General features: G+C 43.8%; 1 protein-coding gene across 2 annotated transcripts; it reads right to left on the bottom strand.

Moving 5' to 3' along the window:
- Positions 1 to 346: 346 nt before the first annotated feature.
- On the bottom strand, positions 347 to 14,821 carry Pngl (N-glycanase Pngl). Of its 2 annotated transcripts, none has more exons than XM_037412377.2 (4): positions 14,682 to 14,821; positions 13,032 to 14,147; positions 10,526 to 10,721; positions 347 to 568 (listed from the first exon to the last, which is right to left on the bottom strand). In XM_037412377.2, the coding sequence occupies exons 1-4, from the start codon at positions 14,688 to 14,690 to the stop codon at positions 399 to 401; spliced, it is 1,491 nt and encodes a 496-aa protein (XP_037268274.2). In that variant the 5' UTR covers positions 14,691 to 14,821; the 3' UTR covers positions 347 to 398. The 2 variants fall into 2 exon arrangements, with proteins under 2 accessions (XP_037268274.2, XP_075747611.1); XM_075891496.1 differs by lacking the exon at positions 347 to 568 and adding an exon at positions 7,923 to 8,146.
- Between the last annotated feature and the right edge of the window lie 18 nt (positions 14,822 to 14,839).

Genomic DNA, 14,839 nt, shown 5'->3' with positions numbered 1-14,839 from the left:
TCCCTACAACTGCTCAAGTAGCTACAGATCTGTGACAACGGTGCACAGTGTAACATTACAGATGATTTTGCACGAAACCAACGAGATGATGCATGACTTCGCATCATGTAAGCAATTCTATCATTTATAAATGTGGCACTTCCTGCGAGGATTATAAAATTTTAAGTGCGGTATAATATTCATGTGAGGCTATCAAAAACATGCACGTTTAAAGATCTGATTCAATGCATATTCCAAAGCATTTAAACACTTAATATAAAAACCTAAGTATAACAAACAAGATTTCCACTCAATTCTTTAAAAGCAACTCAATACCTAATTTGAGAACCACCTAACTCCTCAGGAGTTAGTCATGCTGCATAAAGTGAATAGTACACTTGGTGTATGCTTCTGTCTCTTCAGTCTGAAAGTGTCACAGCCATCTTTAAACTGTATTGCTGGTTTTCCAATGATTCCCTGCACAGCTGCGCGTGTTGCCAGGCAGTGGTTCCTCGGCCACCACTAACCACTGCCTTCAAGCACACAAACTTTGCCTTTTTCTGCAACTCTATTGAATGTGCCCCATTGGCTGAAAAGAAAAGGAGAAACAGGTCAACGGAACCAGTAAGCAAAAAAATTGATGTTAAACCTCTTAATGCTACCAAGGAAAACAGAAATAACTGCGCACATTCGTGGTTGGTGAACCAAAGTTTGTTGACTTTGGTTTGCCAACCACGAATCTGACATCGCAAACTGGTGAGCCTTCAATACCCCTTTGACAGAATAACTTACAGAGCTAATATTTGCAACATTATTCCATAAAAGCTCTATGTTAAAAATCCATATTTTGATTTGTTTTCCTAATGTTTACGCTATACGGAGTAGCATCAATGTTCATATGAAATTTTTTTTCTGCTTGCATTTTTCTGTTTTCATCATTTTCTGATATGTATAATAAATCTGTTGTTTGAAAGTAATGCTGTTAAAACGACCAATTTTTCTATCATTTCATACTCTATGCCTTGGCATCAATCGATTTATATGACAGGAGAAAAATGTTTCCTCGACTACCCAAAAGCAGACGATTCTTTCACAGTCCCGAAAGTGTTAAAGATTCCCACTTCAACGGTATAATGGTAAACTGTTGGTACTACAGAGAAGTTACTGAAACGATAACATGGTTTTATTTTCTTTTAGCTGGCGCTTGGTGTTTTTCTGTGAGACCAGTGCAGGCATCATGGCGTGATAAACAGCTGATAATAAGTTGTGCGCTGACAATAAGTCGTGCAAGTGTGTGTGCGCACAGTGCTCATGCCAGGGAGAAAAGCCACAGAACAGCCTAATCCACAATGTACAGCTAAATGAAAGAGGTGTGACAGTTCATCCGCATAGCTTGGTCATTTTTGAAGCTAAATGCATTATGATATGATGGTGCTCACTGGTGCAAGAGTTTGGTGTGGCCAAAAGACGCCATGACTGATGGTGTCGTGTTATCACTGACCAATGAATTACAATGCTGGAAGGCAGCCGAATGCAGTGTGCATCGCTTGGGTTTTTTTAAAGACTTTCTACACCTGTGCATGCGAAGTGCATTGGGGCATCAATGATACCTCGACAGCACAGTGGCAGGAGCAGTGTAAACACACCTCAAGTATAGTTATAATTGCCATTCGAATTTTTCAGAGGTCCTGCAATACCATTTCAGCTTGGTCAGATAATGCCACAGATTGGTAGTCGAGGCTCCTATGAACACACAACTACAAATTGTTTGCCCTTCTTTACATTAATAATACCATGAACCTTAATGATCACACCATAAATTAAAATTTGCGGCCATTGGTCAATTTAAGCATCGTGAGCAGTATATTTTCCAAAACCCACCACAAGATGCTGCCACATGTGTGCGGGTGGACTTGCATTCATATTGAAATTAAGTCGAGAGTTTGAAAATGCTTCTTTTCTTGATTTTTTTTAAGGTGCTCAAAATCATGACGCACCCTGAGGAAGAAAAGACACATATTTTCTTGCCCTCTTGCCATTCCCACCCTATGCCACTTTCAACGCTCTCACTGCTACAAAATGCAGAAAAAACACGAAGCGTGTGATAATTTCTAGTACCTCACTGATTTTTTAATGGCTTTTAACATTTTTGCAGCTGTCGATTCATGAGTCGATAAGCTCTTTTAGGGAAGTTATTTGATTATTACTTAAGGGGGGACGCGGGTCTTTGAATGGTGAAAAATGTCCAAAAAGTCGATTTTGAGAAAATGGGATATTTGAAATTTTTAGACCTATAAGCACCTGTCCTCAAATTGTGAATGCTGAATTCGATCAGTAAATGGATTAAAATTGATTATGAAGTCGCTACGGGAGCCGCAAAACAACCCACGTCAGGTCGAATTCGTTCAAGCTTTCCGCGCGCGCCGCCGGCGAGGCAGTCGGCCGATCGCCGCCATCTTGGGCTTGTTTTGAAGCTGATTCCTTTGTGCGCATTTTGCCGCCCTTCAAAACGGCGTCACTTAAACAGAACGGCTGCACTCGCCCCTTTTCCGGAGCCCCCTTCCGGGCCGCTGATTGGCCGGAGCGCGCGCGCACCAGGCGAGCCCCTTGTTCCTCGCTTCCCATTGGCTGATGCGGCCAAAGTTGCCCGCGCTTTTTTTTTATATTGTTCGTCGGCCACCGGTTCCGTTCGCGCACGTTGTTCGTCTGCTTCCCGCACGTGCCTGCTTGTGCTACGCGACCGACGCACCGACTTTCCGTCTTTTGCTGGCATGATTGGAGACACTCGTCTGAAGAAGAAGACGCGCCAAGCGTACGGCAAGAAACGGAGGCGCCCGTAGAACGCTCGCCAGAAGAAAGCAGCCGACAATGTGCAGCCGATTTCGCCCGATGCCACCGAAGCGGCGCATTCCGACGACGGCGCGCAGCCGCGGCCACTTGTGTCCGAAGAGGTGCACTCTCCTGTGCCTTGCAGCAGCACCTCATTGGATCGTGTCGTCGTCGGATCGTCATCTTGCACTTCCGGCAGCATCCTAGACCGCATTGACACAGCGTTTTATTCGGCGGACAAGTTTGCTGAGTGCGCGAGACATGCAGCGGGCTTGAAGGCATCACTCGCATCGCAGTGCGCGACGGAACGCAAGTACGAGTTACTAGATATTGATCTGGAGGATGGTGGCAAAGAAAACGGGACAGAATTTGTTATTGTTGATCTGGCGGCGATACGCTCGTTATTTGGACTTGTCGCGTGCCCAGAATGCGGTGAAAGAAGCGTCACTATTTCAAAGGCCAACAAAGAGTATGGGCTGTGTTCGAAGCTCATAGCCACGTGCGGCAGTTGTGACTTTCGCGAAGAGCGTTTTTTGTCCCCACGTATAGCCGACGAGACCGACGCCAAAATAAGGCTGTTTGAAGTTATTATGCGTGCCATGAAGGCCATCAAAAGTATCGGCAAGGAGGCAACGGCTCTGTCGGACTACTTCGCCGGGATGAATATTTCGCATCGAGGGCTTCACCACAAGAGTTACCAAAGCCACATGAATATAATGAAAGAAGCCTGCTGTGCGACTGCTGCCAAATGCGAAGCGGCGAGCGTTGCTTGCGTCAAGGAGCTTTATGCGGAGTTCGGCAACGCACCCGGAAACGTCGACGTCATTTATGACGGTACCTGGCTTACGCGTGGACATAGCTCGCATAATGTGTTGGCTACATTGTTGAGATGTATAGTGGCCTCGTGATAGACCATATCGTGCTATCGAACTTTTGCCTGGCTTGCACCACAGGACCCAAGGAAGGAGAAGCAGGACATTCTGCCTGGCTCATTCAGCATGCCCCTCTGTGCCAGAAGAATGTTGATTGTAATGCCGGCCAGATGAAAGTGGAGGCAGCACTACGCTTGTTTGAGCGGTCACTTGAAAAGCACAAGCTTCGTTATACGACAATGCTGTCAGACGGCGACAGCAGGACATTCCATGCGCTCACAGAAAAATAGGTATACGGCTTGATAAAGGTGGCCAAAAAGCACTGCATAAATCATGTGCACAAGCGTATGGGAGCTGCCTTACGTACCCTTGTAGAGAAGAAAAAAAGCTCAAGGTGGCTCACTTGGTGGAAAGGGTAGACTTACGCAACAAAAGATAAAGAAGATCACCTCATACTATGGCTACGCATTGAGAAGCCACAGGAACGATGTTCCAGGTATGCAGAAGGCTGTTCTAGCAACTTTGAACCACATGTCTTCAACTGATGAGACACCAAAGCATGACCTTTGCCCTGAAGGCCTTGAATCTTGGTGCAAATTTTAGAGAGCTCTTGCGAAAAATGAGAAGCCGCCACCACACAAGGACAGCCTGCCTGATTTCGTAACTGAGGCATTGGAGCCTGTGTTTAGGTGGCTGAGCGACAGTGCCCTCTTGGAAAGGTGTAGCGATGGGATTACCCAGAACCCAAGTGAGAGCCTGCACGCTATGATTTGGCAGCAGGCCCCCAAAACTCAGCATGCATCCTTGCGGAGCATTGAAAGGGCAGTTGCTGAAGCCATCAGTCGCTTCAACCAAGGCACAACCAAAAGCAACGTGGAAATTGCCGAGAAGCTGGGCTACAGCGCTGGCAATAACTTGGTGCATCGCAGCCTTGAGAAGGACAAGAGCAGGCTATAAAAATCGCAAAGAGAGCATCTCGACAGCAGTTCAATAAAGGAAAGACTTTCAAAGCGTCACAAGACAGCAGGGGACTCTGCTTACAGCCCTGGTCTGCTGTAAACAATCATGATGGCAAATAGAATTTTCGCAAAAATAAATGTTCTTGGTTTTAGGCCTAAAGATTGTGTAAATCTATTGTCTATCCAAGGACAACATTATTACATGATTTTTTTGTGTTCCTTTCACTTGCAAGGCACTGGAACGACCACAAAGTAAAAAAATAATAATTCTCATGCTGAGTCAATTACTATTTTATAGTTCTAGAACAAGCTGTGAGCAGTATTCTGGGTGGGTACAGTGAAATTTAGCATGGCCATTTATCCTATAACATAGAGCTACAGAATGATGTCATTAATATCGCTGCAGCTTCACTTTAGCAAAAGTTAAAGTTGCTAGAAACTTCAAATGCGTTTTTCTCAGTTCGATGTTCTTGCACATTGCACTCGGCCTTACGCGGGTTTTTCCTATGTTAAACTTGAGTGAATGCGACAAAGTTGGTATCATTTTATTCGTCTTGACATGATCTAGGGGGTGATGCTATTTCTATTTCTCTAGGATCACTTCAAAAAAAACATTGAAGATTTTAGTGAGAGAAATTTATTGTAATATAGTGACCATAAGTGTTCGTCCGTTTTCTTGCATATAAAATGCCTTCAAATGGACAAAAATAGCATCACCCCCTACAGCAAGTCTCCAGCATTGGGATTATGCATTCACTTTTTGGATTTAGCAAGAATAAATTGCCAAGAAGTCCCGTAAGAAGCACGCTATTAATTAAGATTCAGACCTTCATATTTCCTAAACCACTTGAAATATTAAGAAACAAATTAGAGATTTGAAATCAGCATGAAAAACTAGCATAGGTAGTGCAGTTTGATTAAGATTTAGCAAAAAATTAAAAAAAAATTTTAGAACCCACGTCCCCCCTTAAAAAAGTTGCAGAACCCTTTCAATGCCACTAAATAAAAAACCTTGCTTAATTATTGAGTCTCTCTATATTACTTTGCTACTTCATGGCTGCCAACAACTGCATGACGAGCTCCACCACCCCCTGACTTCTGCTGCTGTTTATAAAGAGACGCTGCATGCAGGGGATATACAATTATTTCTTATTGCTTTCTGAAGAGCTATTTCGCGTGCAAGTAAAACATGCGTGCAAGTAAAAACATGCGACATTGTCAGATGCGCCTGACAATGTCGCATGTTACTTGCACCTCCCAGTCAAAATGGCGTCTTCGTCTTTAGGTGAGCTAGAGTCGCCCACCAGCTGTTCCGACGACTCGCCGAACAGGCTTGTGTCGAAGTTCTCTCATTAATGGCTGTGAAAGCAGGCGTATCAAATTATGTGCAGTGGGATTACAGAGATGCGGTTGTCATTCGAAACGTGAGCCAAACTGGGCTACTTCGCGGAGTAGTACAAGAGCAGGAGATCCTGATGACACGGAAAGTTCTCCCCGAGTATAGTAATAAGATGTAAGTGCAACATATGCTGCTGCCACTTTAATACCATGTGCTTCAGAAGTTACAAGAAACCGGCTCTTTAAAATAAATGCAGCTGATATTGAGCAATATTATCATTGCAAGAAGCACTATATGAACTGTACCACAAAACATTGAAGCGTATATTGCAGGTTGTGCAGATGTGTCAGGGGTGAAAATCGTTCCTCGAGGAAACAAAGTGAGTTACCATTCTATTACCAAGCGAAGTGAGGTCACAAGTGTAGACAGGCCTTTATCGGGTAGCGAAACGAAGATTTTAGGTGGCTAAAACAGTTTGACAATCCTGGAGATAGTTCACCACTTAAGTTCAATCAACGAGCCAGTGAAAGACTGAACAAACACATGCAACAAGCTACATGCTCTGAAAAAGCCGGCGTGCAGTTGATCGCTTTACTAAATTAATATGCTCTGTCACACATATCTGCTTCAGTGGGGATATACAAATACATACAGTGGACTCTTATTAAACAAAACTCGCTTAAACAGAAAAGCCGCAAAAATGTAACTATCTAGGCATATTTGGTTGGTCTCCTATATATTTAATGATAAAAAGTTTCGGGTAATCGGAACACTTTTTTCCCTTACATCCATTAAATGAAACTGAAACGGGCAAAATCTATGAATGGTGGAAGTGGCAACAGCACTCTAGCAACCATGAAACAAATGCCAAAGCTAGCCTAGTCAAGCCAATAGAGCGATTGCACATGTCCGCGTACACCGACCAGCAAACGATCCATCTTGTTTCCATATTTTTTGTTTCCATCTAGTTGTGAACTTGAGATGGAAACAAAAAATGGCAGCACAATGCACTTTTGTTCGCAACGAAAGTAAAAATCATTCAAGAACATGACCGCAACGACCTATCGAACACAGGAACTGTAAGGACGCTCAATATTCCCAAGTCCACACTGTTGAGGATACTCAAGAACAAAGGGAAGATTGAAGAAGCAGCAAAGCTTGGGAACTTCACCACGGACAGATGCGGATGAGAACGGCGCGTACAAAGAAATTCAAGATGCTCTTTTTCTCTGATTCAAGTGTGGGTGCAGTGCGAACTTCCTGATCAGCAGCCCCATTTTCGAATAGAAGGCCAAAGAGATTACTACTCGCATGGGGATCGAGCACTTGCGCGTGAGTGATGGCTGTCTGAGCCATTTTAAAAAGCAGCATGGCGTTGTCTTTAAGATAGTTTCTAGAGAAAGTGCGGCTGTAAACAGATATATCTGTAAGCAATATTAGCAACATTTTTCTTTCTAATCCACTATAGTAGTATTGTATACTTCAAAATCCTTATGTTCTGTCAGCCACAGTTGGTGCTTTTGAAATAAAGTCTTATTTAATTCATTTTGTGGGCTTTGATTAAATGAAACTTCTCATAAATGGAACAAATTTTCTTGCCCCTTCGAGTTCCGTTTAAGAGGAGTCTGCTTTACATTTTTTTCATTTTACTGCGCAGTGATGCACAGACCAGAGTAAGCAACCAGCACACCTATGTGGGTAGTTAAAGGTAGGGCAAATTATGGACCATCTCCCCAAAGAGAACCTTGATGGGATGCGAAGCAGCAGTGGTGCGCACAGCATTGACCTGGTCGAAACGGGCATCGACGTGGGTGACGAAAAAACGGTTTGAATTGAAATTCTCTGTGTCGTTTACTCGAGTAAATGTTTGTTTGGAACGCAAAGACGCGGGAGGCTGGTTGGGTTTCGTGCAAGTTTTATCGCAGATAAACGAGCCGAAAGACCTTTTCCATTCGATGTGTGGTCAAGCGTTGCAGGTGGTGGAGAGGGTTAAGCGAGAGACGTGCGTGTTGCGAGCGGGCGGAGGAGCCAGCAGCTGTGGGTGCTGCGGCGAGCGTGCTGCGGGTGAGGAAGAGAGTGATCTCAGCGCATCTGCGAGGGAAGCATGCGAGGGGAGCATGATGTCAACGCCCAGCTGTGGTGTAACCTACTTGGCACTGCTCCAACACCTGCAGCGTTTGTACAGATGCACATACGTATGGCGTTAAACACGTGAGTCAAAGAGCTGCTTCGCATTTAAACAAAAATGTATTATTTAGTGTTACATCTGATAGGTTTTCTTCGCGGCTGACCAAAAATCTGGCAAGACATAGTATCTGGCAAGACAAGACTCTGTATCTAGCAGACAAAAATCTGGCAAGACTCGGTATCTAGCAAGATATTACAAAACATTGTACAGGCATTCCCAAACAAACCTTCACATTGAAACAAAAAGAAAAGATATAACATAATAGCTAGGCAACTTGGATGCAATCCGTGGGCGAAAAATTTGTGAATAAAAAAACAAAAACATGGCTGATCCCTCCGATCCCTCCGACAAATTGTAATGTCACGCGAGGAACAGCCAGCAGTTTTAAAACTTGCAGTGTAGACCTCAAGCAGAAAGCACACACGAAAAAAGCATACACAGGATGAGCACTGACTAACAACTGTCACAGCTCGACACTTAAAATGTGCTGCTCGAACGCAAAGACATGGGGCGAGCGTGAATGGCTGTCACAAGTCTTATAGTCATGAGCCCGGCGGATTTCTATTTGGTCGAAGACAAATGGGAATCTGCCGGACTCCGGTAGAATGCACAAAAATCTTTGTGCATTCTACCTTGGTTGATGGTTTTGTTTTATTCTAGTATGACACAATTCTTATTTCTTCATCTGTGAGCAGCAAACTTCTTGTGTAAACGCAGCTGCTACAGCGAGCAAAGAAACCTTCGTGCTGTAACTTCAAAGCTACATAACTAGCAGTGGAAGCAAAGACATACAAAACGCCCCAATAACGAGATAAGTGCGCGTGCCCGAGTGATCACGCCCTGAGGATATGCGCTAGCATTACAACGCACAGCGCGACGACCTTTAGGTTACGCCCAACGTATGCCCTTCATGCCATCTCGCTACTGATGATGAAAACACACCGAAGCTGCTGAGCTTCGAGAATCGCAAATTGTATGTGGTGTATATAAATAGCTCGCTGTTAGTAAGCTTGGCAATGTACACGGTGTGGCCTAGTGGTTTCGTGCCGCGAGCTGCGGAGCGAGAGGTTTTAGGTATGACGCCCGGCAATGAAACTTTCTCTTTTTTGTAATCTGTTTATATTTTACATCATATTCATAATAAAAATATATGAGCAGAGCCAAGGTGGACCGCGGCATAATATACTGGGAAGTTTGACACAACATATCATATTATTCTTTCACTATAAGGCTCTTTTTAATACTTGCTAATTTTGTAAGAGGACATGATTATCTTCTATATTTTGGGCTTGGCATTTTCCTGAACACAAGTGCAGTTGCGTTCAAATAACAAAATGTACAAGTACTGTAAGTGTGCACTGTGAGTGAGCATGCACTAGCTATCACCATTCCCACTTTACCAAAGCAGCTATACTCAAAGGGACGCTAAAGTCAAATAATTTATGTTGGAGTGAAAGATCATTGTATGACATGCCCTACTTACCAAGAAATTAAGGTAAATGCATGAGAACTCATGCACTACTATAAGACATTCACAAAATGGTCTCGATTTCTCGAGATGTACTGCCTACAATTAATCACTAGAAATTGAACTAGCAGTACTAAATAAAGAACTTTCCTTGCATAAAGAGGCGTAATGAAACGCTACTTGTTCGTTTGTTTGATTCATGGAAAAAAGAACCGCCGGACGTTATTATGGGGAATGGCACAAGTTGTTCAAAAGTTCAATTTTCGCCTGGTTAAACTGGACAAGTTATGTCATCTAGAGGGGCCCAGTTCAACCAAGCACATCTGCCATCTCGCAGGCCATGGCAGGAAATGGTTCAATGGTCGTTTTTGCTGCTGTGGCTCTCGCAACTTTCGTTCTATTGTTACTAGTGTCCGCAGCCGCGCAGTAGAGCTAAGCAACGTTGTTGACGGCAACAGTGACGCGACATGTTCTGCTTGAGGCGAGTAACTTGATATGCGCTAACCCGATTCGAACGGCTAAAACATGATTTAACTTCAAAAAAGGCAATCCCTTGGCACAAAAGTAACACTACAAGGTTTCTGGATTGCCATTTCACCAATCAACGTCAACTTATTAGTTGCCTTTAGTGTGCCTTTAATTTAAAGTGTTGCCAAAAATTGCTTAATGGAAACTTCATATTCACTAAAAACAAACAATACATCCTCTATTCCAGAAAATTCAAACACTGAGCATGACTAGGAAAGAATCTAAGCACAACATACCATGTATTTTTAAGACAGTGGTGCTCGAGTTGAAGTTGTTGACAACTCATGAACACCACGTAGAAGAAAATTCAAACCTCTAGAATTGCAGGTGCTGGTGTATAAGGCCTTGCTTGATTATACTCACAGCCCTTAATGGGAATGTTTTCCTCATCCGTAGACACGGACCAGTTGACTGATCCATTTTCATACGTGGTTCCCACACAGGTTAGGTCCAGCTTTTCCACTGTCCTTCCAGGAGGGATCTCAAGCCTCCAAGACAATGAACCCTCAGGTGCACCCTCCTGTCTCGCCAAGTAGCTCATCTTCCAGTCTTGTTCTACCTTGCAAACAGCACATCATCACTTGTAAAAACAGAAATCTCCATCACAAAAATAATGCACTTATTGCATCTTACTGGCGCAAAGGAGAGTTTGCATAAATGCCACCACAGCTTGCAAAAGACTGCTAGGAGCTGCTACACACCATGTGGACTACAACTTAAGAGACTTACAGTAGTATATTATGAAAAGATGCAAATTTGACCTTTGCAATACATTTCAAAAGTAACTGGACTCAGAACTAAAATTAAGTTATAAGTACAGCACTAGAATTATTAATAAAGTGTGCCAAACTTTTTAAAGATAATTTTCTAATGGAATCTTTCTTGAACTCTTCCACCCACTTTTTTAATGAGCTATGGCAATGTGTGACCAAGCACAACTACTTTAATACGACCAGAACTGGCTGATGGTTGGCTGGTGTTAGGTAATGTTGGCTAATTGTCAGCTAACAATGGCTATATACAGCAAAATTGTTTTTGTTCAGTCTCAATCCAATGCCAGAGCCTAAACCCTCACAAAAGTGCAGGAAACGTAATTTTGCATCCCAACGCTATTTTCTCTTCAAACTATAAGCAGAAGGATATTTCAAGATATCAAGTTTACAAAGACCTGTGCACTGCCTTCCATGTCACATGTAAGCCTGTCATAAAGCGTTAGCTGAAACACTGAATCCCGTGTGCTGCTTATGACATCACCACCAATGACACCCTTGTCCATTCTTTACCTTTTTTCAAATAACGCATTTTACCAAGAGATCCAAGTCTTGCAGAACAGTTAATGATGACAGCCTACTCAAAGGCATTAACCATTCGAATAAGCCAAATGAAGCATACCATGCAAGAAGCCAGCTAGACTCATCAAAGACAGTTTTGACTAGAAGTCAATTAATATTAGATTTTTTTTTCAGACCAGGCCATTTCTGTGATCATGCTAGCTGGACTGCTTTCGTCCTCGAAGTTAGGAGTGCAACACATTACATGCTGAGCTACCACGGTGCACAGGTATACATGACGACTCTGGTATGGCTTCTCCACCAACATACAAGCACTTTTATCCCTAAGTAAAAGTGTACACCATGATAAATCAACAATCATTATCATGTCTGCAACAGACATTACCCTCTCAATCGTTAACAAACATTATGCTGTTGTACTAGTAGTAGCAGCCACAGCTGCACTGCCATTGGAACTGTGACTGTTTAACAGAGCCCATATTGGAATGCCGTGAGCATTCTCAGAATGAATCGGTGCACTGGGATCTAACTGCATGATGTTCCCCATTTCAAACTATTTCGCATGTAGTATTTCCATATTTCCCTATTTCGCATGTAGTAAAAATACAAACAGTGGGACTGGAAGAAAGTGAACAGCTCAAGCAAAGCAGTGAAGACACTACAGCGGCATTGTTGTTAGTGCTGTCATGAGAGAGCAGACCCCCATCTGCAAACATCACCCACTACATCTTCCTAAGCCACACTGAGCATTGAGCAAAAAAACTTCCAGCAGCTATGACAAGTTTGCAATGAACATACTATAACGAAAATTCGTTTCAAAGGTGTCTTTACAAATTTCTAGGTGGCTGATAAATAAATACATAGTCCCTGCAGTTTCTTATGCACCTCTGCTATACTCCCTATTGGCACCACTTGCCGCTCTCTGAGCAAATGACTAAATGGAAGCTCCGTAAAAAGGTTCGATGACCCATAACAGAGCACGCCCGCCTCCTTTCTTAGTTCCTACAGCAAGCATTCGCACACTGCGACAGTCGTCTCTTAGGGGCTAACTAATCATTAGCATCAATCCAGGTAATGTCAGATGCACTTTGAATTTGTAGCTTAACCGTAGCACATAGCCATGCCATATTTCCAAAAGATAACCATCCAGCATGCTGTTTGTGATACAGGGGTTTTCACAAAATTTGTAAAGAAATTTTTAAAAGTTGTTTGGAGCTCTTTAAAAAATAGTATGGTAGTGCCACCCCTCAGATGACGTTGCCACTGCATTTCAATTACCATCTATTGCAACTGTACTGTAGTAAAATAATGTTTCTCAACTAGCTCCTTCATTGCAGTGTTCAGCTGCGAGTATAATTTAAGTGCATTGTGTGTCAGTATCTACATCCTCTGTACCCAACACACAACCTTGGTTTAGTTGCGCTTTTTGGTAAGAAACTTCTCACTGTCGGGCACCTCAAGAAAGCAAAAGAATGTTGCAGTCACAGGTATTAACCAGCAATTGCAGTAGAACTATATATCACAAATGGTCCACAATGGCTCCATCACAACAACAACAACACTGAAGCATGTCTAACCTTCCGAAACATTTTCTCAATAGAGAAAGCTCCTTTCGCCCAGCCCGAAATCTGGCTTGCTTCTTCGCCATCCTCACTGATGGAGTATTTGTCCACTGCTGACGAGTACTTGAAAATAATGTTCCTGCACTTGCTGTTGATCGGCTTGTATGCAAAGGGCACCCAGCTTCCAAGCTCACCTCTCTGCTGCCGCCACGCTAGAGCTCCCGACAACCTTCCGTGCAACTCACTCTCGGTAGCTTTCCTCGGCGTCAAGAACTCCGCTAGCTCCAGCACTCTCCTCAACAGCAATTCCTCCCTGCGTTTCTGCGTGTACGACACCTGGCATTGCCGGGTTAGTGAAAGCATGAGCTGAATGAGCTCCATTTCCGAGTAAGCCGTGCGCCTTGCGCGAACAGCTTCGAAGTTCGAGGTGTAGCGCCAAGTGACGTCCTGCACTTCGTCCTTGGAAAAGGCAAGAATGTAGGATAGCTTCTTTCCCCAACCAGCCTCATAAACGAGGGGCGCGTCGCAGAGAGCTTCGCACGGATCGCAGTGAAGCCAACGCTGCTGGCTGTCCGAGTAGACTTCAGTCCAAACGTGATCAGTCCAATCGAGCACATACCGAGCGTCAAAGGCCATCGACCTGGCAAAAAACGTAAAGCAATTGGCCCATTCTCCACAGCGCCCTCTCCGTGTTTCAATCAGCTTGGCAGGGTGGTTAAACCGGGGAAACCGTTCGTGGGTCCCGCACTTGCGACAGCCGTGCAGTTCAACGCGCGACGCCCCTCCGGCAATTTCGTCGGCTGTCGGCTCTCCAGCTCCAGTGTTTGTTGTGGAACCACCGCAATGGCTGCACTCGAGCGTATCCACCCAGGAAAAGAATGACTGCTTAAACCAGTGCAGCAGTTCCATTAATAAAAAGTCTCTGAAACCGGGATCCCGCTTATCTTTGGCCGGGTTGGCACTGGATGCATAGTTAATCATCGTGAGCTGCGCCTTGCGTGTAAGCTCTGAAACGGGTATGCAAGCCAACGCTTTCTCTTGCAGGTCCCTCCTCTCATATATCTGCACCCGTGATAGATTCGTCTTAATCTTGGAGTACATGTCTTCCCCAAACTCCATGATGAGTGCTTCCTGAAAAGAGAACATTACGATCAACATACGTTGCAACGGTGCATTTTGTGACGCGTGAAGCGAGGCCCGCTTTAAACGCAATGTATACACGTCATCACAACATTTCAATAAACAGCCCGCGTTTGTGCAACAATACGACGTAGAATACCACGAGAATCAAAGGAAAAAGTTCACTGCGCTTCACCACACAAATGATAATGACATTGTTAACCGTCGGCATCGGTGAAATAGTGTAAAATCGTTTATAGGCGGGGATTTCAAGCGATAATCTGCATATATAACCTACCACGTAGCCATGACATTCTGGTTGCACACGCTGGAAGCAACTGTTCGAAATCATGTAGGCAAGTAAATATTATACTACTATCATAGATCCAGTGTTTCAGGAGACTACCAGCGTCCCTACTCAAATATATGTTCATGTGTTCTTCGTTTAGCACTGCGCTTGTTCCAAGTGCACAGTTCTCAATGCGTAACCTATGTGTTGCGGCGCCGTTTTGTTGAAGCTGTAGAACAAAATGAGGCCATACTTACCATTTTCATGCAGTTGGTCTTTTTAGTAGAACTGTAGCAAAGGGTAAGTTATAATTTAGCAGCGCAGAGACTTAAACTGAGATGCCTGGTTTATCTTGCTATGATTAGTTCATTCACCACCCTCTCGTTTCTTGAATACGTAACTGGCGTTTTTTTTT

Source organism: Rhipicephalus microplus, chromosome 1 (genome assembly GCF_043290135.1).
Source record: "Rhipicephalus microplus isolate Deutch F79 chromosome 1, USDA_Rmic, whole genome shotgun sequence".
Classification (NCBI taxonomy): Eukaryota; Metazoa; Arthropoda; class Arachnida; order Ixodida; family Ixodidae; genus Rhipicephalus; species Rhipicephalus microplus.
Note: the sequence above shows the minus strand (reverse complement) of the source record. Positions and strands in the feature narration are given on the sequence as shown.